Raw genomic sequence first — 25,333 nt, 5'->3', positions numbered from 1 at the left:
CCAAATCCCCAGCAGGCCTCCAAAAGCTCTTGCATTGCTTTAGTGCGTTTTGTATTGACAGAGGGCTTACCATCAATACCTCCAAAACTAAGCTTATGGCCCTTGCACCCTCTAATAGATTTAGGAATAATCTCTCGCTTAACGGCGAGTCTCTGGAGTTGGTAGACTCCTTTGACTATCTGGGTGTCAGGATAAATAGCCGGATGAGCTGGAAAGACCATCTGGCCAAAATGTCGCTAAATTTTAAAAGAGTTTCTGGGTTGGTCCTGAGAGAACATCGGGAGTCATTGAGTAAACCCGTGGCTCCAACGCTTGCAATATACGAGGGTCAAGTCCTACCCTCTGCCCTTTATGGATCTGAACTTTGGGGGTTTGAAAGCATACCGGAATTAATTACTTTAGAAAATAAGTTTCTGCGAGATCTGGTGGCTCTTCCTGTTTCTACTCCGCTAATCCCCCTTCGTCTTGACATGGGCAGGCGCCCCCTAAACGACTTATTGCGCCTCCGTCCCTTGCTCTTTTGGGTGTGATTGAGAAGAACCGGGGAGCTTAACAAATATGCTGCCGCCCTAGATGAGCTTATTTTGATTGATAAAGGCAATAAGATTAAGTGGCTGAGTAACTTGAAGCAGTTGGTTGTGCAACTGGGCTTGAGCGATTCCTGGAAGAGCCAATCTCCTCCATCCAAGCAAGTCATTAAGAATTTGTACTGGGATTGGATCCAGACGGAGGCCATTTGTAGAGGTGTAGGGGGTTCTCTTACTGAGCGATTCCTGGAGTTTAAATGGTCCAGGAAATTTGAACCGCTTTTTGATTTTATTGAGAAACCCTTAGACAGATCACTCTATCTTAAAGTCAGGTTTGGGATCCTTCCAGTGAATGATTTTACGGCCGGGTGGAATATCCAGAGTGGTACATCGAAGGCTTGCCCGGGCTGTGCAGCCCCTAAAGAGTCCCTGGCACACTTTTTCTTTGCTTGCCCCGCCTACAGGGTTGCCAGGAGGATATGGTTAAAACCCCTCTGTCAGGGGCTGGGCTTAAGATGTCACATAATGGCCCTGCGGGTCCTCTGTACTGATACGTCCTCAATAGCTATGGTATGTGGTGTAGCAAAATTCCTGGGTAGTGCCTGGATGACACGTATGAGGAGAATTAAGTCGTCCAGCATTTAATCTAATGGTTATGGGGCCTCCGATAGGCATCACCAACGCCACTGCTAGTTGTTTTATGAATTTTATATTATTAGCTATTGTGCATATTTTATGAGTATATACTCCAAGGCTGGTGATTTTTTGTTTTTCTTATTGTACTGTATTGTATACTTTTATGATGAAATTTTTATCGAATAAAGTATTTCTAATTTAAAAAAAAAGTAATAGAAAGAGTGGACTTCATAGTCCAGCACAAGGCATGGATAGCCACTGGTACTGCAAGCCCCTCCCCCAGAAAAGAGTGGGGCTGCCGTACCCTGGTCGGCCATGTTGGGCTTACTACAGAAGTGTACGTAACTGTAAAAGTGCAGTTTGCGAATACCCAAAACCAGCAAACTCCCTCAAAAGTGCACACCTACTGGAAAGGTCAGTCTTTGAATCAGGCCCATGATCTTTAACCCTTTCAAGCCTGGCCTCAATGTAAAGTCAGGCTCTCAGTGGGGGGTCCCAGAGCTGGTGATTTAGAGGAAACGAGCACTTCCGCTCCGGGGCTCTGAGTGAGCCGGGAGTTCCGCTTGAGCCGTTCCTGACCAGAGATACCCGCGGCGTTTCCAGGGAAACGTTCACTGCACGCGCACCAGGTGAAGGGTTTCCAAGAAAGCGGCTCGATAATGGGGATGACCTAAAAAAACAGCTATTGTAACATCTGTTCCACGGTGTGCACCCTGAAGAGCGACATCAGAGGATCGATGGGACAAAATATTGATTGTAAAATATTGAAAGGTACGTAAGTCCAGATTGTCTATGTATATCTCTACATATATGTGCCTCGTCATATCTATCTATATATATATGATATGGAGGTTGGAATAGCAAATCCGCCCATCCCCGCAGGCTCTCACCTTTCGATATTTTGTCCTTCAATAACCTGTTCCAGATATTATTGTACCACGATTTTCTGGGGCGATATTCAGTAGGACTTCCCTAGTTCCCTATTTCCCTGCTCATTTAACTTTCTATAGGGGACATCTCCTAATACATGGGTGATTCCGCACCCTGAAATTACCAGTGCCCGCAGTCTGGGTGATATTGGTGCTAAACGTGTGCATCCGAAGTGCTGAGGTGGTCTGAATGGCGGCTTTGAATGTCGCAAGGCCATTGGCGGAAGAGTGAGTGCCTGAACTCAGGCACGCCTATCATTCCTGTAAGTCTGAGAGATGTCGCCAAGAGGAAAGCTGATGTCTCCTCATGAGACGCTGAAATGTGGGGTCTTGGAAGTCAAATGCGCAAGACATGTGGAGGGGCGTCCATACACCCGCCCGCAAGGGGCAGCGCCTCGCGGCCAGCCCCCACAGGCCAGTAGCACTTCCACTCAGAGCACTGGGTGGACAGGAGTGGTCACGGGCCAGTAGCACTTCCACTCAGAGCACTGCATGGGTGGACAGGAGTGCTCACGGGCCAGTAGCACTTCCACTCAGAGCGCTGGGTGGACAGGAGTGGTCACGGGCCAGTAGCACTTCCACTCTGAGCACTGGGTGGACAGGATTGGTCACGGGCCAGTAGCACTTCCACTCAGAGCACTGGGTGGACAGGAGTGGCCACGGGCCAGTAGCACTTCCACTCAGAGCACTGGGTGGACAGGAGTGGTCACGGGCCAGTAGCACTTCCACTCAGAGCACTGCATGGGTGGACAGGAGTGGTCCCGGGCCAGTAGCACTTCCACTCAGAGCGCTGGGTGGACAGGAGTGGTCACGGGCCAGTAGCACTTCCACTCTGAGCACTGGGTGGACAGGATTGGTCACGGGCCAGTAGCACTTCCACTCAGAGCGCTGGGTGGACAGGAGTGGTCACAGGCCAGTAGCACTTCCACTCCCCCTGAGCAGTTACAGAGTCCTCTGTCCAACCAGCCTCCACGCCTGGCATTACTGTCCACCATGCCCAGTGCCACAGGCTGAGAGTCACTGCTTCACATTCCGCTTTTTTGCATCCCCAGAGAGTGACCAGAAAGAATGTTTCAACAACTGTCTCTTCCTCTGTTACAGAAAAGCCCGGGTTGTGCCCAGACACTCCTGAATGTGTGGGCAAACGAGATCTGAACCAGTGTGCCACAGACGCAACCTGCAACGGGGATCAAAAATGCTGCGGCTCGTGTGGAAAAAAATGCATGGAACCAGTCCACGGTACATAAGAGCGCTCTAGGCTTTTTAGTTCCAACAGAGAACACAATGAAAAACGTGATTACTAAAATGTAGGAAACATTATTGCTACTGTATACCAGTTCATATCACATGCATATACCCACCAATAATCCAGACTTCCTTGGTGTTGGCCGGAGTCAGGACCCAGTGGCGGCTGGTGAAATTTGAAAGTGGTGAGGCATAAGAGCAATGAATGGATTTTTGTGCGTGAACAAAGCAAGTGAGATGGCGTTTATAGGGGAGGAGCGGTCTCCCCTTGAGAAAAGTTTTTTAATAATGGTGAATTTTGGTGCACTTTTCAGCACTATTTCTATGATAAATGGTTTCACACCCGTAGTTATGATAAAGTAAAAGTACATAACCAATGACTTTTATATCTTTATCTGAAAAAGTAGGACTGGTTAATAGGTGCACTTTTGATGTTGGGTGTTTTTGGCAGAAGTATGTGAAGGTGACATTTAGGATTGCCTATCTCTGGGTTGGGTAGGGAGCAGTACTATGGAAATTGTTTGAGGTTTTTTGAGAGACTGGTACTTTGGTGGCAGGTTTAGTCACGGGTGGGCAGCCTAATCAAGGATTTGATCCCTACGAGTATTAATGCTAAGAAAATTAGTCAAAAGTAAGATGGGCATTCACAATTGTATTTGCTTATGCACCCTACGCTACAGGGATAAAACATGTGCCTTGCCAAGGTTTGATTGTGTACATTATGAGCAATATTGACTGTATTATGTGACACTGAAAACGCCAACTGTTCATCACCAATCGAAGCGAACATTTGGGAATTATTAAATTGCTCAACACTTCCACACATTGGCAAACAGAAACAGAAGGTAGTTTACAGATATCAGGGCAGCAATGCACATTGTTATATTCATAACACAAATTACCTGCCACTTCTTTTGGAAACCACACACAGTGTTCATAAACAGGTTTCCACTGCTTCCTAACGTATCTCATGGCACAAACTGCACGCAACACCAGTGTTAGGAATTGGAAAAACTGTGGACTCCACATGCCGCTGTATCCAGCACTTGTGGTGGGGGCCACTCTGCAGGATTTAAAAGTGTGCTGGGTAATTCAAAACTCATATTGAAATGAATCTCTTTTGGGCTATATATTCATGTGCTTAACCTAACAGGCAAAAAACACTGCTCGATTTCTAAACAGATAATGAAAATAGTTAAGGCAATCCATGTCTGTGATTTAGTTCCTGTTTATCATTTACGTTTTACTCAATCTACATTCGCTAAGAGTGTAAGCCATTTCCAAGATGCTGTGTTTGTGTGCTCTTTTCGTGTAGCAGAATACTTTAGTGCATACTTTGGACTGATTCACCTCCATGGTTTCAGAAGGGGCCATGATAGAGAGCTCTGGTGTTCAGGCTGCAGGCACTGCACGGTTCTCATCATCTCTGTCAGTGGCTCAAAAAAGGTGTTATTAGTGAAGACTACGGGCACATCCAATCCTTGGCCTCTCTGCCCAGAGCAGCGGTCATGCTAGCAGGCAGCATTCTAAATTCTGCCAGATGGAGAAGAAACAAACCTGATGTTTCTGAAAAGCAGTCATTTATCCAGTCTAATTAGGCAACTTGTAAAGCATGCATCTGTGAAAAATGACAACACTTCAGAAACATCGAATACGGACTTACATTCTATGTGTAAAGATAAAGTTGCCTCATTTAATGAGGCAACTTGCTTGAAAGATACAGAATTGAGAGCTGAATAAGTCATCTGATATTCAGAATTGAAAATGCTGCCATTGCCAAATGCCTGAAGCCTTGCCTGCTGCTGCGCCTCCTGCACAGAAAGGGATAAAATAGAAAATGAAGGAGAATGGCGAGAGCAAAGGAGGGGAAGAGGTAGTAATGGAGGGGTGGACTGTGGAGTGAATGATTTAAAATGAGCAGAGAAACCGAGAAAGAAAAGCAAGAGGAACGACTGTTCTTTCTAAAGAGACAGGATGGTAAGTTACCCAGCAGTCTTGTCCTGAAATGTCTCCAGGTCCGTCTGGCCGGTGTAGACGGGGACCAGAGCTTTTTTCCAGAATGAAGCAGCTTGCGACCTGCCCTGGCATCACAGGACTCTCACGGCCTGCAAGGCATCTTGCAAAAGGCTGTAACCCCTCCCTTTCCAAACTAGTCACCGTGTGACACTTGGGAAAGGGAGGGTTTGTACGAAGCAGCTCTAAATGACTGACAAGCCGCCTGGGAGTACAGGGCTGATACTGGACACGCCCGGGGCTGCTTCAGAACGTAGCGCTTTATCGCGACATTACTGGGCGGTCCCTAGGACCCCAAAGTATATGATGCCAGCCCACAGGCTGCTCAAATACACTGTAATGTTCCAAAACCAAGACTTAAGTGGCATATGCGCACCAATGCATGTGCCTATGGAATTCTGCCTGGCTGGATGATGTCTGTTACCGCATGTATGTATGATCATGAAACATGGATGGTAATTGCAAAAAGCAATTACCATCCATAACTCTATGAAATTAGAAGGGCGCAGCCCATTGATAGAATTCAACACTGTTAGCATCATACATCCCCCTAGGGTATCTTGGCATTTGCCAGGGATGATAAAGCTGACTATATTTAGGTCAAGCCAGTGAGATTTCAAGCCTGATGAGTAGGCGGCTGGTGTAGTATGATAAAGCCATATGGCACAGTGAGCAAGGGACCTTCGTCAGGTCCTCAAGGTGATGGGTGGAATGCTTGGATTTGTCTCAGCCACTGGACAGAGACCCACCTTATGCAAATCAGTACCTCATGGGAACAGTCCCTCCCAATGTACAGTCGAGGGCCCCTCCAGAAAGGACCACAAGCAATCCAAGACCTACTTAGGTCTCATCAGTGAGGTCTAGCTTGAGTCCTATGGCACAGTGAGCTCGGGACCCGCGACTGGGCATACCTGTCTCTCTGTCATCGGCTGAGATGAACTCAAGCATTCCATACATCGCTTTTTTGTTGCTGCAGTTTATGATGAGACCTAAATAGGCCGCAATCGGTCTATGGTTGCTCGTGGTCCCCCCTTGGCTTGCAGTTCAGGAGGGATTGCTCCTGTGAGGAGCAGGGTCAGTACTGACTTGCATAAGGCAGGCCTTTGTCTAGAGTGGCATGGTGGGTGAAAAACAATGGAATGGAATGTGGCCCGGGTGATTGGAAGTAGCTGACATTAATTACAGCATGCCATCCATCACCTTGTGGTTGATGCTGATCTTGCTATTATGCCACAACTAAATATCCACTGTTATTACTTACTTACTTACTAGGATAACACCTAGTTAGTTGGCCAGTTCATACCTACTCCCACACCCCGATCCTTCACAATTCTCCTGCCGTGCCTCCAACAGGGTACCCACCATCCCCCAACTCATCATATTCCACCACCTGACTTTTTCCTTGGGCACCTGACTGCCTTCAGTAATGTTCTCTTCATGGTAAACAGGCATGCACCTCTTCCCCGAGTACCTAACTGGATGTGAAACTGGTATCCTGACTTATTGTGGCCCTTGTATCACACTCATCTAGCATGTGCACAGAGGACTAGGCCTGTCCCTTGTAATGTGAGATCCAGAACGTGTTTGGTGACCTGAAGGGGAGCACCAAGCATGCCCTCATATTGAGCAGTGTACTGCCAGCAGTGCCCTTGGTCACATTTTACAAAAATACTTGCATGACGGCCACCTGTCCAAGCACATGCGCACACATATGTATACTTAGACAGGCATTTTAGAAGTATTTTTGTATTAAAGTTTTACAAAAATACTTGTATGACGACCAATTCTGCAGGCTGTGGCAGCCATCTTCAAATGGTTGTAAAGGCATTCTGAAAGATGGAGGCTGCAAGCAGGGTGCACGCGAGATCCGGTATACTCTAAGCAGCAGCAAGAGCCCAGTAGCAGTGCCTGAGAAGCGCCCAGACCCCCAAATTGAAAAAACAAAAAAGTCAAAAAGAAATAAAAATAATAAAAAAATTTAAAGCACAAATTGTGGGTTTTATTTCTGAGCCCCTGCTTCACTTTTACGCCGCTATTGCATCACTTTTGTGACGCATCGGCAGTGTAAAATATTCACCACATTGCTCCTTATTTACAAAGTGTCGCATCTAGGCAAATGCGTCACTTTGTAAAGCCCAGCGACACATTATACCGCCGTCAGTTGTAATGCATGCAGGGAGGGTATTTCCCCGCAAGTAAGCCTCGTAGAAGTGGTGCAGTAAAATCTGTGAGATTTCACTCCGCCACTTCTAGGACGCCACAGCGTCAAATCCTTACGCCTGCCTCATGGCAGGAGTAAGGGTGACACAGTGCTATAATCATAGCCCTCCCCCTGCATTGCTGGAGTTGCATCACACTTCCGACACAACTCCAGCCATGCGTCAGTTTTGCACCGACAGATATGTAAGTAATACTGATGTATCTGTAATCCGTGCGACATGATGTGTCATACGTTAAATATGACGCATCCATCGAGTTGCAAGGAGGGCGCAGTGAAAACTGTTGCATTGCTGTTTTGAAGCAGCTATACAACGGTTTTCATAAAAAAGGCCCTGTATTGGGCAAGCCATCCTTGGCAATGAAAGGGACGGCTTTGTTTGCAGTCACTCACAGGTAAGTTAACCAGTGGCTGGAGTGGGATGCCCCGTTGCCCCATGCTGTATGCTGCAACGGGAGGATTGAAATGTAAATGAGATCACAGGACACCAATGGATGTGAAGGGCTGGTTGAAGGCACCTCTAAGTAAGTTTAATAAAGACATGTAGAATTTTACTGAAACCAAAAAGTCTTGTCTAACACCACACCTAACAAGAACTGGCGAAGGATGCTATAGGCCTGGATGTTACTGCTCTGTAGGGATGTAAGGAATCCCATTTGCAGGCTACCTCCCCATGCACACCCACTTTGACTAAGTGCCCTCCATGCTAGCTTATTATTTTTGCAGCAGAATCATACTAAGACAAGAGAAAGTACAAACCACAGAATTATAAGTTTGTCACCGTCACAAAACTTCACTTGTTATGTTTTCATCTCCTATTCCAGCCGCTGGACTGAGAAATTTAGGAGTATGGGTAGATTCTGCGCTGACCTTCAGAGATCACACTAAGAAGGTGGCTGCTACGTGTTACGGAATTCTGCGTGGTACTAGGCCTGTCTTAAAGTACTTTGATCCCCCTACCAGACAGCTTGTAGTCCAGGCCTCAATACTTTCTCGGCTGGACTACGGCAGCTCATTGCTGTTAGGGGTGAATCAAGCGGAGGCCTCTAGGCTCCAAAGAGTACAAAACGCCGCGGCACGTGCCATTGTGGGCCTTCCCAGACATTGTTCAGTGTCTGGCACCATCACGGCCTTGCACTGGCTCCCGGTCAGACAGCGAATTAAGTTCAAGGCGCTGTGCCTGGCCTTTAAAATTCTGAAATCTTTTTCGCCGCCGGCACTTGTTCCTCTTCTTACACCCTATATGCCTTCGAGATCCTTGAGATCGGAGGGGCTTCATCTGGCCATCTGTCCGCGCTTTAAGCTGAGCAGAATGGGTGGCCGCTCCTTTAGGGTGCTAGCGGCAGGCCTATGGAATTCGCTCCCTGTACACATTCGTGCTCTTGAAGATCTGCTCACCTTCAGGCAGGCGATTAAAACCTTCCTGTTCCCGGTATCTAGTTAATCTCTTTCCTTTTATTGTGTGTTATGTTATAGCATCTGTCAAAGCGCCAGGACGCCCCTTTGCTGGGGCAGCTGTGCGCTATAAAAATACCAAATAACATAACATAACATAACATAACATTGTAAATAACCACGAAGGAGTGAAAATATAGACAGGGGAAACCGTGAGCCTCCCTGGATAGATCCAGTATTTGCACAGGATAGCGTCCGCCTGTCTGGAAATGAACTCTTATGGCTTCAGTTATCTGGTCTCCATGGATCTTAAGATGGTCGGGGTCTGCACCCAGGTACATTGGATCTTGTGGATGTATTAGTAGGATCCTCACCCTCTGGTACCACCAGTGGCGTTCTTCATCAGTGGGCCCTCACCCGCGGCACCCGGTGTGAGTGGGTGGGTTCAACGCAGTTTGTAGGCAGAGTTCTTTGTCTACAGGATAACAAGAGCAAGTTAAAATCGCCTTCAGGATCCTGAATCCTGTTTACTATCAAGGTTCTTTGGCAAGAATAAAATGGTGAGCTGTTTAGTGGGTATAATGACCCCTAAAATCAATGGGCTGACATGTTTCAGCCTGTATCTAGTGCCCCCACGGGTCAATAGGCTTCTTCAGGCCCGGACATGTAAGTAGTATCCCTACGATAGATAGTTGGTAACTACCAACGCTGAGCAGTAGTTTCGACAAACATCATGAAGCATGCAAAGATTACCATGCTATTTAGGTCCCCACAAATACTCTCTAAAGGATGTTTGAGTTCTCCTAAAGCTCCTTCATGGGAAGGGAGGTGCATTTACCCGCTACAAAACTGCAGTTTAAAACACAAAAACTATTGGGCTGTGTAGGAGCAGAAGATGTTTTAACTCTGATAATGGGTAAAATACCTCGACTAGTACTGGCAGGAGCTCCATGGGGCCGAAACTCACTTCATGCAGGAGCTGTGAGTAACTCGGGTCTCCCATGTCAAGAGGCATGCTTCTTTAAAGGGGGCAGGACTGTCACCCAGGGCCAGAAAGAGTTGGATCTGGTTCTAAAATGATTCTCTCATTATTTAGTATTCTTGGAGCGATGAGGCAGAGCTTTCCTTTCTCTCAAACAGTCTTGCTTATGCCCTCGGTCAGTGACTGTCCTTTTGTCTGGATACTTCTGTTCGGTCTCGGCTCCAGTCGCCTTGAGTCGTGTGGAGTCCACCAGGGCTGATCTTCTCTCTCTTGCCCGCTCTTTATCCCTGACCCGCCACCCTGTGCATCATCTCCACCTCTTATGCTGCTGGAGCTGTCTGCGGCTTTCGACGTGCTCAATCACACAGTCTTTCTTCCTCTTATGACCTCAGGGTTTGCACTTCCCTGGTTTATCTCCTATCTCTACGGCCAATGTTCTCCTTTATCTTGGGAAGAGCAATACCCTGGCCCTTTAACTCTTCCCTTTGGTGTCTCCCAAGGCTCTGCTGTTTGTCCTCTTCTTTTCTCCATCCACACATGCTCTCCTTGTTTCTACTGTGTCTTTCTTTCGACTGCCTGCTTCTTCTATGCTGGTCATTCCCCGATCTTCATCTTCCATGATTCTTCTCTCAGTGACATTAGCTATCACTTCCTTTCGTCGGTTCGAACCTGGGTGTTGTCTCACTCGCTCCACCTCAATACCAGCAAGCCTTAGAAACCTTTCTTCCCTCCTTCCCACCACGCCTGTGCACCATCTTGTGTACTTCTAATCCTCTAGCTATCCTTCCTGGGTGATGCCTGAGATGAACTTTGAACCCTCCATTTCACTTCAAATTCCAGTCTCCTTCATTGCTCCCACATACTGCTGCCTACAGCATAACTACAACTTACCTCTTCGTGAAGTTCCCCAACTCAGTCCTTGCTCTCTTTCAGCTATTGCCTGCTCATGCATCCCTCTTCACTCTATTTATATCTCTTCCATTCGCCTTCTCGTGTTTGGACCATCTACGCTCTTCTGCACTGGCTTTGCTTCGCTGGTACGATGAGATAGGCATGAAAGCTCAGATAGGGGGAGCTTGGGGAACGGATGCGAAGAGACCAGGGCTGGGAGATTGGTGGCACCCTGAGACATTAGTAGTGAGACAAAGGACTAGGAAACAAGGGGGAAGAAGAAGAGAGGTAAGGAAACCCATGGGGTCCAGAATTGGGAAGAGGACGCACACTGATGGGGAGTTATTAGAGGCACAACGTCAATGTGGGGCTGGTCGACAGAGTAGGAGGTCCAGAGGGAGTAGCACACGGAGAGCACTATGCAAGTGGGTTGTGAGGTATGTTGCTGCCAAAAAAATACACACTATGCCCTAATGCCTGTAATGAGCAAGAGAAAGGATGACACCCTGACCCAGCAACACTGGCACGACTCCGCTGTGCTCCCACCCTGAACCTCTGCATGACCAGCTTCGGCAGGTCCCTTGACCACTGAACCACACTACAGCTGTGTGCCCAAGAAAAGTATTTCAACGGATGGCCCTACAGGACCACCTCTCACTTATTAAAAACTCTGGGACCTCTATCAGAACTTACAGTGATGGACACAAAGCAAAAAGTCACCCCGCTCTCATGCATGTCCCCCAACAGAAACACAGGCTTGCTGTTCATCTAAGCAAGGTCCTGGGTTCTCACTGTGTGGCTTTCCTATGTATTCGATGGCTTCCCCTGCCTGAGGCACATGTGAAATAAACTGCAGCAAAATAAAGGGGGGCGGGGGGTAGGTGCTCCACCAACAACCTGGAACCCAGGAGTACACTCTGTTCCACCAACAACCTGGAACCCAGGAGTACACTCTGTTCCACCATCAACCTGGAACCCAGGAGTACACTCTGTTCCACCAACAACCTGGAACCCAGGAGTACTCTCAGTTCCACTAACAACCTGGAAACCAGGAGTACACTCTGTTCCACCAAAAACCTGGAACCCAGGAGTACACTCTGTTCCACCACCAACCTGGAACCCAGGAGTACACTCTGTTCCACCAACAACCTGGAACCCAGGAGTACACTCTGTTCCACCAACAACCTGGAACCCAGGAGTACACTCTGTTCCACCACCAACCTGGAACCCAGGAGTACACTCTGTTCCACCACCAACCTGGAACCCAGGAGTACACTCTGTTCCACCAACAACCTGGAACCCAGGAGTACTCTCAGTTCCACTAACAACCTGGAAACCAGGAGTACACTCTGTTCCACCAAAAACCTGGAACCCAGGAGTACACTCTGTTCCACCACCAACCTGGAACCCAGGAGTACACTCTGTTCCACCAACAACCTGGAACCCAGGAGTACTCTCAGTTCCACTAACAACCTGGAAACCAGGAGTACACTCTGTTCCACCAAAAACCTGGAACCCAGGAGTACACTCTGTTCCACCACCAACCTGGAACCCAGGAGTACACTCTGTTCCACCAACAACCTGGAACCCAGGAGTACTCTCAGTTCCACTAACAACCTGGAACCCAGGAGTACTCTCAGTTCCACTAACAACCTGGAAACCAGGAGTACACTCTGTTCCACCAAAAACCTGGAACCCAGAAGTACACTCTGTTCCACCACCAACCTGGAACCCAGGAGTACACTCTGTTCCACCAACAACCTGGAACCCAGGAGTACTCTCTGTTCCACTAACAACCTGGAACCCAGGAGTACACTCTGTTCCACTAACAACCTGGAACGCAGGAGTATACTCTGTTCCACCACCAACCTGGAACCCAGGAGTACACTCTGTTCCACCAACAACCTGGAACCCAGGAGTACTCTCAGTTCCACTAACAACCTGGAAACCAGGAGTACACTTTGTTCCACCAAAAACCTGGAACTCAGGAGTACTCTCTGTTCCACTAACAACCTGGAACCCAGGAGTACACTCTGTTCCACCACCAACCTGGAAACCAGGAGTCATCTCTTATGCATTCTGCTGATTTTTTAAAGTGAGAACTAGGCGAATTGTTTCTACATGGACTGCGAAAGATTAATGGCATCATTAAAAAAAATGCGATTTAGTACAAATGTCCTAGTGTGCCTTTATGTTAATGAGAGCAGCACACTTTTTCCATAAACAAACTCCTACATCTTGCATATTAGACACTGATTTGTAGTCAATGTCATAATACTTTTGCTGTGCTCTTTGCCCTTGATTAAAGTATCTAATGTATCTGTTACGGTATAAGTAACTCTTTCCATGGCTGTCAATTTAGACTATATAGACTATATGTTGAAGGGTCGAATATTACACTGTATTGTCGTATAGATTTCAAAACGTTGTAAATTGATGATCTTCTCTTGGTTTCTTGTGTGTTTGATTTGTCATGAAATATTAGGAGTAGAAGGTTGGACATTCTTGTCATTATTAAATATTATCTAGTGTGTAACATTCTATCCCAGCCAAAGACACTAAAGGTTCTTGGGGCCCATTATACATCATTTATATGATATGTCAAATGATCATATCAACATAGAATTACATATACATACAAATGTTGTTGTGCACACTCATACGAGATGGAACACACACTCAATGACTAACTCTAGACCAATGTTATCCAAAAATATTACTTCAGTTACTTTTATTTTAGCAACCAAATTGAACTCAGTTACAGGCGGATAACACTTTGCTATTGTCAATCTGGAACCGTAGCATTTAGTACTTGAAGAAGATAGACAGTTGTTGGTAATAGAAAAAATGCAAAGCAATTCTAAGGAAGGACAACATGGCTATGCATCAGTGGGTAGTACACAACTTACGTTGCCAGTCTTCAGGTATTTAGACCGGCCTGGAACAAGGGTCGGTTTAAAGTAGGCCCCTGCACCACCAGTGGCAGCCTGGTGCAAAGTTCAGTATCTTACGCCGCGGCGGTTGACACCAGCAGTGATGTTTGCTCTTGCGGACAGCGGGAAGTAATGGGAATGAATGGGAGTCATTAGACTGCCAACACGGCACCATCATGGTCATTGTTAGTGAGTTGCTGAAGGTCGAGGGGAGGCCCCACAAGCTCAGCAGTCGTGGTTGTGGAGAATCGCAGAGGATGGAGGAGTTCCACCAATGTTGGGCCATCTCAGTGAGGCCGCGGTCAAACAGGCGTGGCAGGCGGAGGCTGTCAGGGCCACTTGGTGGAGGGTACAGGCTCTCAGGAACGGTGCTGGGGACAGCTTGGGTCATTGGGCTGAGAGGCCGTCCAGCTGTGGAGTTTTCTTCCGGCATGGCAGAGTTGCATCAATACAAGTGTCGGTCCTCTACCGCTGCAGTCTTGGGTTCTCTTTGCAGTAGTGAGTCGCATTGACACAAGTGTCGGTCCTCAACTTACTGCTGTTCTTGTACCGGTGGACACCAGGGACTAGAGCCTCTAGCCCAAAGGGATATTTTTGGAGATTGGTATGAAGGCTGAAAGGTCTTCGGGGTTTCTTGTAGGCCTTGCAGTGTTCCTAGAAGGACAGCAGGTCAATCTGTCAAACCGGCCACAGGTGGCGGGGATCTTGCCGTATTCTGTCTGAAGCTGTTCAGTTCCTTGTCCGACAGTGGTCTTCTTCCGTCTTCTTCTTGGGTCCATCGAACCTGAGGAAAAAGGTACCTGGGGAGCCCTTACATACTAAATTCATGAGCGTTACTGAGGTCGAGGGGCACATCCCTGTTCCTATTGGGCCTAATTCTCCAATTCAAGATAGAGGATTTCTATGAGAGGGGTTCACCACAACTCCTGGCGACCCTAGGGATGGGCCGGGCTGAGGTGGACATCTCCACTAATTGGAGCTGCCCAATTCAGTACATCACAAGGTGAGTGCCTTTGAGGCTCACCACCAAGTGTTGGTGTTCCTGCCAGGGGGATGTATGAAGCACCTCCACCGACATCAGGATTTATTCTGGACCCCCGAGAGCACAAAGGCTCTTACCCCATGAGGTCAGAAACCTGTCAGTGGTGGCTGGCTGGCGGGGACCAGTCAGCCAATAGAATAAAAGTTAGTTGTTTTTCAGATGGCATCTCTAAGATGCCCTTTGGGTCAATTTTATAATAAATCCAACACTGGCAGCAGTGTGGGTTTAATATGCTGAGATGTTTGGTACCAAACTTCCCAGTTTTCAGTAAAGCCATCATGGAGCTCTGGAGTTAGTAATGACAACCTCCCAGTCCATGTACTCAAAATGGCTTCACTGCACTTAAACTGTCTATGAAAGGCACAAACACTGTAAGGGCATATTGCTCATGCCGCTCTGCCCTCACCTGTGGTATGGTACATCCTGATTTAGGGCTGCAAAGGCCTGCTAAAGGAGAGACAATACCCATTCCACAGGCAGTGCTGGTGGGCATAGCACACAGGGATGTGGTCCATGCCAACTCTTCAGTTTGGTCTGCACCAACACACGCAGTCTGCACTGGCAGTGTGCAGATGTTCAGATGAGGGGTCTCTGAGAGTGGCATCATACATGCTGCAGCCCTCAGAGGCCCTCTCTGGTCACAGGGCACTTGGTACCAGGGGTACCATCCACAAGGGGCTTGCATGTGGCCCAGAGGTGTGCCAATTGTGGAAACAAAGGTACGGTTTTTGGGAAAGAACACTGGTGCTGAGGCCTGGTTAGCAGGGTCTCAGCACACACTCAGTCAAGTTGGCATCAGGTATCTGGCAAAAAGTTAGGGGGTAACCATTACAAAAAGGGGCACTTTCCTACACAAGCCCTCACACGAAAGAGGATGAGACTAACCTTTCCCAAGAGAGTCTTCATTGTCTAAGTGGAAGAACCTGGAAAGTCCATCTGCATTAGCATGGGCAGTCCCAGGTCGGTGTTCCACTGTAAAGTCCATTCCCTGTAGTGGGATGCACCGCCTCAATAGTTTGGTATTTTCACCTTTCATTTGCGTTTGCCATCTGAGAGGTCTGTGGTCAGTTTGGCTTAAGACGTAAGGCCCAAAAAGGTAGGGTCTCAGTTTCTTCAAGGACCAAACCACAGCAAAGGCCTCCCTCTCAATGGCACTCCAATTCTGTTCCTTAGAGAGTAGCCTCCTACTTATAAAAGCAACAGGTTGGTCCTGGCCCTCGTCGTTGGTCAGGGATAGGCCCGCTCCTATCCCTAGCTCAGATGCATCAGTCTGTACAATGAACTGCTTGGTTCAGTCTGGAGGTGCACTTTCAGGGTGTCGAAAGCCTTTTGACAGCTAACTGTCCAGTTCACGTTCTTTGGCATTTTCTGGGAGGTAGGTTCTGTGAGGGGTGTCACTATGGAGCCATATCCCTTCACAAACCACCTGTAATATCCAGTCAAGCCAAGGACTGCCTTGACTTGGGTCTGGGTTGTTGGAGCTTCCCAGTCCAGAATTGTCTAGATCATGTGTTGTAAGGGTTCACATGGCCTCCTCCTACAAGGTGGTCCAGGTATGCAACTGTGCCCTGCCCTACATGGCACTTGGATGCCTTGATAGTCAGGCCTGCAGTCTGCAGAGCCCGTAAAACCTTCTCCAGGTGGAGCAGGTGACCCTGCCAGGAGGAGCTGAAGACAGCAATGTCATCAAGATTTGGCGCACTAAAAGCCTCCAACCCAGCAAGTTTTTTTTTCTCGTAGTTTTACATAGTGTGAACTTGAACCGAAGGTATTGGGTATCAGAGTGCTTTACATGAGCACCAGTTGCCTTGCACAAGGACACATTCATTTTTGTTAGGCACAGGGAGATCAAGTGGTTTTCCAAGAATCACAGGATGTTGAATGTCGTTGCCAAGACTCAAACTCAGTTCCCCAGATTTGACATCGACCGCCCTAGCCTTTAGGATACATCCTCTCCCCAAAGGTTGATTCACCAATCTTTGGAAGGTGGCAAGGGCATTCTTTCAACCAAAGGGCATAACAGTAAACTGATAATGCCCATCAGGTGTGGAGAATGCTGTTCTCTTAGGCTCCAGGGGCCATGCCAATCAGCCAGTACCCTGCAGTGAAGTCAAAGGTGCCGAGAAATTTTGCTGCCCCTAGCTTATCTATCAGATCATCAACCCTGGGTATGGGGTGAGCATCTGTCTTAGTGACAACATTGATCCCTCTATAGTCTACACAGAACCTCTTTTTTCCCACCCTGGGGATGAGGTTTGGGGAATAAGACCACTGGGCTGGCCCAGGTCTTTTAGAGGGCTCAATAACCCCTAACTCCAGCATCTTGCTTACTTCAATTTTGATGTTCTCCTTAACTTGGCCAGACTGTTGGTAGATCTTTGTTTTGACAGGCAATCTATCTCTAGTGTGCACATCTTGGGTTCACCAGTGTATCTGGCCAGGGGTTAAAGAGAAGAGCCCAGCATACTGTTGCAGGATATGTCTACAGTCAGCCTCCTGTTGGGCAATGAGGGTTTCTGAGTGGATAACTCAATCTGCCAGTGCCCAGGTCTACCAAGTAGGTTACCTAACTTTTCTTTTCCAGGATAGGGTAAAGGCCACTCCACTTGTCCTGCAGGGTCCTCGGAGTGGCAGGCTCCAAAGCCCATTCCTATTGCACTGGTCAGTGCAGCCTTTTGGTCATACCACAGTTTCTGGAGCTGTTGGCTGGCATAAAGATTTGTGATGCCTTTTCCATGAGCTATGCCATCCTGGAGCTGAGGCCTGTTACATAGGCCACCACATCTTGTTTAGGTTCATAGAGAGGCCTCTCCCTATCTTCTCCTCACAGAATGGCCAAACAGACGTTCAAAGGAGGAAAACCCCACTCCCTTCTGAGGCACTGCTCTGTATGCAAAGAGGAGGCATGGCAAGAGGACATCCCATCTCCTTTTGAGTTTGTTAGGGATCCCCATGATCATGCCTTTCAATGTCTTGTTGAATCTCTCAACAAGACCAATGGTTTGTGGGTGATAATGTGTAGTGAATTTGGCGGTCACTCCACACTCATCCCACATGTATTTCAGGTATGCAGACATGAAGTTGGTATCTCTGTCTGACACCACTTCATTAGGAAACCCTATCCTGGTAAAGATACCAATGAGGGCATTGGCTACTGCAAGGGCTGTATTAATCCTAATGGGAATTGTCTCAGGATACCTGGTAGCATGATCCTCTACCACCATTATAAATATGTTTCCTGATGCTGTGAGTATCTCAAGTGGACCCACTATATCCACACCGACCCTTCCAAAGGGATCCCTAGCCCCCGCTAATGGAATTAAGGGGGTCTTTGCGTGTCCACCTGTTTTGCCACTGGCCTGACAGGTGACACAGGAGCTGACAAACATCTTCACTTTCTGAGGCATCTGGGGCCAGTGGAAATGGCTGACAAGCCTATTCCAAGTCTTAGTCAGGCCAAGATAGCCAGCTAGGGGTATGTCATGGGCCAATGTAAGTAGGAACTCTCTGTACAGCTAAGGCACTACCACACTCCGAGTGGCACCAGGTTATGGGTCGCTAGCCTCCGTTTACATGAGTCCCTCCTCCCAATAGGTCCTGTGGGAGCCACTGACATATCACTTCTGCTGTGCAGCAGCTGTTGCAGGCTTTCAAGAGTGGGACAGACCTGCTTCCAAGGCATAGCTGTAACCTAGAGGCCCCCACGGGCCCCGGAACTCAACCTGGTAAGGTCAAAGTTCCATGGGCTCAGTTCCCTCTTGGGTTGGCAAGTCCTCTCCCTTAGGAGAGGGGTCCTGGGATTTTTGCTGTTCAGAAGCTGGTCCCCAAGTCTTCTTACCTTTGCTCTTGGAAGGTTGGGCCATCTTTTCAGGCACCAGCACTTCTTGTTCACCCTGTGCTCGGCTTTGTGCTCTGGTCTTTACATGCACTACCTCAGGGTTTTCAGTTCGCCTCCAGGTCATTTCCAAACAGACAGGAAGCTGGAAGCTTTGGAGGAACCACTGCCTTTTTTAGGCCAGTAACCCTCCCCCCCAGTCTAAGTTCACCATAGTCATTGAATGGGTTGTGGTGACACTGTCAGCATTGGTGACTGGATAGGTTTTTCCAGTCAGGTATTGTACTGAGGAAACCAGTGTTTCTTTCACCAAAGTGATACTGGTACCTGTATCCCTCAGACATCTACTCCAGTCCCGTTAACTAAGGGGTATTGCAGGTACTTTTTTAAGTTAAGAGGCCAGACAGCAAAAGAGACCAACTCTCCCTCCCCTTCAGAAGCTAGAACAGCTTCAGTATGGACCCTGATTTACTTTGGCCACGCTGTTGATTCCCTTTGGAGATTTGCCACACCAGTGCTAAGTGCAGGTGGACTAGGGGAATTTGGTTAGGATCAACATTTTTACCTTTCTACCCACCAATGGGCTGGGGAGACTTCTAAGGCCCACCCTCCCCCCAACCTCCCGATCAGGTTTTTGGGGGCCTTCAGAAGACTCTTGTTTTTTATCTAAAGCGGGATCACCCCCTTTACCCTGGGGAGGTTTCGTAAACTCTTTCTTTTGGTCACACTCAGTGGAAGTTTTGGTCACCCTAGTCTTGACCCAATGGTCTACCTTTTCCCCAATTTTTGGGGAGAAATAAGACCTAGGTCCACCAGATACTGATGCAACCTTTCATTTGTGTAGCTCTTAATATGTGTTCTTTCATCAACAGATTATAAAACCCAACATAGTTATGCACTTTGCTTCCTGTTAACAAACCATCTAGTGTTTTTACTGAGTAGTCGATGATGTCAACCCAGGACTGGCTCAGGGTTTTGTGAGCCCTCCAAATCTAATCCTATACTCCTCAGTTGTGAGTCAAAAGCCCTTAAATTAAGGTGCCATTCATGAGGTCATAGTACTCAGCTTCAGCCCCCACTAAGGATCAGAAGTCTGTCCCTGCAGTTTCCAGTGAACAGTTCCCAAAGTAATGTTTGGCTTCTTTACTTTTCTCATTCCACAAGCCCTCTCAAAGGCTGTGAACCTTTTGGAGATGTCCTCATCTTCCTCATATTTGGGGACTATAGCTTTGGGGATTTTCAGGTCATAGGATTTCTCTATTTCCCTATTAGGTTTGCTGCCTCCATTGATGGGAGGTAAGCCGATCTCTGCTCTCTCTTTTTCCAGAGCCAGGAGTCTAGACTCTAGATCTATTCTTTTGTTCAACCTTGCTAGAAGGATGTCCTCTTCATTGAGGCTGTTCTCAATGATCTCATCATAACCTGACCCACCTGTGTGGGTGCTGTGAGTGCTACCCCTGGAGTCAGGGGCTCAGGGACACTGTTCTAATTATTTAGTGAGGGAGTTTGGGCATTGTCTTCCACGTCACTAATTTAATTTTCTCCTGAGTCGGGATCCCCTCCCTCAGAAGAGTGGTCCATTGCATACTCTGCCAAGAGCTCCTGGAGCTTGACCTTGGAGGCACATGACCCCTCGGAAATCTTTTTATTTCTACACAGATACCTTAACTCACTCATCTCTAGATGTAGGTTGGGGTGAGGTCGAGCTCCTCACCCTGTCCTGTGTACCAGTCAATATTTCACTAATAGTGGGAATCTTTTTACCAGAAGTCTAATAAACTTCTGAAATACTTTTGTTCCTAACTTCAGTAAGTTGTGACATGTCGACTCTTCAGTTTGGCCTTTTTAAGTAGGATTTTTTATTGCTTAAATAACGTATTGAATGTCATTAAATAATCTAATTTTCTTTTTCATTCATTTTGCCTTTCTTGATACGTTTCTGGTAGTTTGTCATACTTATGTTTGTTGGTTTTAATTTTAAGAATATACCATTTTCTTAACATGGTAATAAGCATTAGATTATTAAATATGTATTTCTGCTCTTTGTGATAGTCACCGTAGTATCACCTGATTTGTTTTTAATTCACTTAGAATGTTAATCAGTGAGGCATACTAACAAAGCCACATATTAGTGTGAATTAAAATAGTTTTGCCTATTTTTTTTTGTTTGCAGAAATTCCTAACCTAAAGGACCCACTGGTTGCTAAAATCATGAGCTCGGAAGAGAAAAGTGATGAACATCCAAAGTGACCAGGAGCAGATCCCCTCTACAGAGATCATGGCCGCCACAGAGTTGAGATGAAGGGGCATCTCTATCTGCTGTTTGTTTTGTTCCAAAAATGTACTTATTCTTAACGGAAGATATTAGGCAAAGAAGAGAAACGATCTTGTGTTCTGCCTGCTCTGTCATGATTGGTAAAATAAGGGACGGCGTGGTACCTGAATATTGTGGCTTAAATATGGTTTAGCAAAAATATTATGCCCTAAATATTGTTTACAATATCACCCACTGCACTTTTTTTAGTGTTTTTTTTTTAGGCATTTCTCACATTATATAACACTTTTGGGTGGACAATCTATTCCAGAACATAACATTGGGATGTGCTGCAATCACTCTCTTAAAGTTTATTCCGAATGATCCATTGATCCGTCGGATAAGCCAGGCATTATTTAGTCCATCAGCATGAACAGATTGTTGTCTAACGAAAGGTAAAACTTTTTAAAGGAAATTTGCTTAAACTCTACCTGTGCAACCCCTCCACCCCCAAGGATCCTACCACAAGACTAGCACAGACATTTATCCACCCGGCCGGGAAACGGCAGTAGATATAAGAATCCAAAGGGGCTGCACAACATTTATGGGTAATTAGGGCCAGAGAATTGAGTCTATATGGAACTCAATAGTCGGAATCTCTACGTAATTAGTTTTCCCCTACGGATATCAAGTATGCACAGAGTAAACTCCACGTCTATTACCCGGGTTGCCAAAGAGTCTAAGGAGCGGGCATTGACTTTACAGTGTTCTGTAAACTCCTGGAGGACTGTATCCCAGTATGTCACTAGTGAACGCTTTCTCAGGCTCCGCTTCTCCTCTCTACACAATGCACTCCGTCTGTGCCCATTTAATGACTTCAGCTCTTCACTGTGGGATCGAAGGGGGCCTGAGAGATTTCCATCTCGGTGCCACCACTTGCTTGGCCAAGAGCAATCTCAGATCTATGGATCTTGTTGTAACTTATTTGTTTTTAGGTCAGGGAAATATTTCCAAGAGACGTTGTGCAGTGGAGACCTAGGTTTGTTCCATGGCTTGAGTAATATCAGATTGAATTGCTCCTCAAAATGAACTCACCTCCACACATGTCCAGGACATGTGAAACCAATCAGCCTGTGACGTGTGGTTTCGAGGACATCTACCTTCTGTAGTCGGGTACACGAGGTGTAGTCAGTGGGAGGGATCAAATATGCTCTCTGTAAGACGTATAATTGAATGCACTTCAAAAGGACACCCCTAGAGACTCTGTAATGATATTCTATGTCTTTGTCTATGTCCTTCAACTAATTTAAATTATTAAATATCTATCCCGGGTATTCCTTCCATTTTCTCTCGGCTGGCCCAGTCACCACTGAAGATCATATTTGAAAACTCTCACACAACGGAGCAGTAACTTTTTAAACGATTCTTTAGGCCATGATATTTTTGTTAGATTATATTTTTCATTTCGATATTCTTATGTGCACCTCGAAGGGCATCTTCTACATTTGAAACTGCCCTCTTGAAAGAAATGCAACTGATGCTCAGGGCCGATGTATGGCCACCTCAACGGGTGGCCAATTACTGGCAGCGATACTGTTTGGGTGTAAAGTTTGTAGAAAAGTCTCAGGGGCATATTATCAAGCCCAATTTCTCAGCTTTAGCGTCTGTTTTTGGCCAAAAAGCGGTGATTTAAATATCACTCTATTATTGAGGACACGCTAACGCATGTTTCCTTGAGTTAGCAGCCGTCTTTTCTCCACTTTGCATGTCAGCGATTATAATCGCTAATGACATGCAAAGTGGGCGTTTCTCACAGAACAACATGGGTAAACATCGCTACAACTGCATCACGATATTTACAAGGATGCCCCAGACCCGCGAATCGGTGATCAAAGTCGCGCTAAGGCTCCTTTATCGCAGGATTTTAACTCCTGCTATTAATCCGACTTAGCCATCTGTAACATGGGAGGTGGATCTCAGGGCTAAGTCCACACCTGCCTATTATCAAGGTATACATTATCGCAGGCCATTTTTCGCTGCTTTTCTCACACTAATGCATGTTATCACCCTCTATCGCTTTATTTCACATCGCTGGGTGAAAAGCGTTGATAATACGTCACTAACCCGGGGCTGAAATCCAGCGATAGACGGTAATAATAAAAATCCCGCTATGCGTGATTTGCGGTCATTATCGCCTGTGCTTGATAATATGCCCCTCAATGAGCAGCCCCGGCTTCTTCTGGACAATGTGCGCTGCTGCCTCGAATCAAAACATTCCTACAATAAAGCATGTATATTTCTCTCCCTCTCCTCTCAAACTCTTCCTCCCTCGTCTCCATTTTATTGCACCATGCCACCAATACCTATATTTATATGAAAATGATGGCACCCAGCTGTTAATAGGGTTACAGGGCTTCCTTTTTTCCTCTTGGAGCCGGATCATGTGTGTGCTTTCAAGCTTAGTTCTGCACCTGCCAAGGCTGTCAGGTTGTACACATGTTTGTATCTGGGCACTTGCACACTCGAAGATCAGGACCACTTGGTGTAGGGATGCCAATTCCACCATACAGAAGGTTTTTGTTATTAAATTTTCGTCCAATAGGACACACCATTAAAACCCCTTAGATCTTTGAATACGTTTATTCAATCAGAAATTTGATAATCAGATGTATTTTCACATTAAAAAATCACACACATATATGGAGTGCAAACGAGTGGACTTGTGTCAATGCATAATGTTTACAAAGTCAAGTGTTTTTTTTAAATAAATAGTTCAACACACAAGGGAATTTGGGAGTTTCGAAATTCTCCAAGAAATTGTCCAACATAGATAAACCATAAGTTCAAATCCAGTTCAATGGGTAAAAGTGCTTGCAAACGAGGACCTCTGAAGTAAATCTGTGTTCCCGTAATGATATTCTGTTCAGATTTCAAAAGAATTCATACTCAGCTGCTGGAAAACCCCCTCACTCTCGAGGGATGTCAGGAATAACAGGGGAAGCCATGGACCTATCTTGCTGTGGCTTAATGCTTGCTGCCTTGTGAATAAGGCCCCCTTTCACACTGTACTCAGCAGAGAGAAAGCAACAGAGAGAGCAACAGAGAGGGGGAGAGAGACAGAGAGGGAAGTGAGACAGAGAGAGGGAAGAGAGAGAAAGAGAGAGAGAGAGTGAAAGAAAGAGAGGGGGAGTGAGAGAGAGAGAAAGAGAGAGAATGAGACAGAGAGGGGAGAGAAAGAGAGGGATAGAGAGAGAACGCAAAAAGAGAAAGAGGGGGGAGAAAGAGACAGAGAGGAGGAGAAAGAGAGCGGTAGAGAGAGAGTGAGAGAGAGACAGAGAAGGAAGAGAGAAAGAGAGCGAGGGAGTGAGAGAGAAAGAGAGAATGAAACAGAGAGGGGGAGAGAAAGAGAGAGAGCAAGCGAAAAAGAGAAAGAAGGGGAGAGAAAGAGACAGAGAAGAGTAGAAAGAGAGCGATAGAGAGAGAGGGAAAGAGGGACAGATAGAGAGGGGGAAGAGAGAGAGAAAGCAAAATTGAGAGAGAGAGAAAGAGAGGGAGGGAGTGAGAGAGAGAGATGGAGAAAGAGAGAGAGAGAGACAGAGGGTGAGAGAGACTGAGAGGGAGAGAGAGAGGAGGGTGAGAGAGAGATAGAGAGAGAGGTAGAGAGAAAGAGGCAGAGAGAGAGAGAGAGAGGGAGGGAGAGAGACAGAGAAAGACACCAGAGAGAGAGAGAGGGAGAGAGACAGAGATAGGGGGAAGGGGGAGAGGGAGACAGAGAAAGAGAGAGATATAGAAAGAGAGGGCGAGAGAGAGAGAGCGAGACAGAGAAAGGAAGAGAGAGAGAAAGAGACAGACAGACAGGGACAGAGAGGGGGAGAGAGTGAGAAAGAGAGAGACAGAGGGAGAGAGAGACAGAGAGGGTGGAGAGAGAGAGAGAGAGGTGGGAGAGAGCAGAAAAGAGAGAATAAGAGAGAGAGACAGAGAAGGGAGAAAGAGGGAGAAAGAAAGCAAAGAAGAGAGAGACATACATAAAGACAGAGGGGGAGAGAGAGATGGAGAGGGGAGAGAAAGCGGTAGAGAGAGGGGGAGTAATCGAGACAGAGAGAGCGAGACAGAGAGAGAGAGAGAGAGGGGGGAGACAGATAGAGAGGGGACGATAGAGAAAGAGAAAGTCAGACAGAGGGACAGAGATGGGGAGAGGGAGAGAGAGAGACAGAGAGGGGAGAGAGAGAGAAAGAGAGCGAGGGGCAGACTGAGAGGAGAGAGACAGAGAGGGAGAGAGAGAGAGAGAAAGGGAGAGAGAGACAGAGAGGGAGAGCGAGGGAGAGGGAGAGGGAGCGAGGAAGGGGGAGAGAGAAAGAGAGAGAGAGGGAGACAGAGAGGGGAGAGAGAGGGAGGGAGAGAAAGCAAAAGAGAGGAGAGAGAGAGAGACAGAG

The 25,333-nt window shown here is 46.9% G+C and overlaps 1 protein-coding gene across 1 annotated transcript in view; it reads left to right on the top strand.

Annotated features, from left to right (window-relative positions):
• The window catches only part of LOC146822326 (WAP four-disulfide core domain protein 18-like), a 58,775-nt gene extending 35,163 nt beyond the window's left edge, over nucleotides 1-23,612 (top strand). Inside the window, exons 2-3 of the mRNA XM_085613409.1 lie at nucleotides 3,194-3,331; nucleotides 20,820-23,612. Coding sequence (XP_085469535.1) covers nucleotides 3,194-3,331; nucleotides 20,820-20,896 — 215 coding nt within the window. The 3' untranslated portion in view covers nucleotides 20,897-23,612. The remainder of the gene's footprint in view (nucleotides 1-3,193; nucleotides 3,332-20,819) is intronic.
• Nucleotides 23,613-25,333: the final 1,721 nt, after the last annotated feature.

The sequence above is a fragment of the Triturus cristatus genome, chromosome 6, assembly GCF_964204655.1.
Source record: "Triturus cristatus chromosome 6, aTriCri1.1, whole genome shotgun sequence".
NCBI classification, from domain to species: Eukaryota; Metazoa; Chordata; class Amphibia; order Caudata; family Salamandridae; genus Triturus; species Triturus cristatus.
This window is presented reverse-complemented; position numbering and strand designations above follow the sequence as displayed.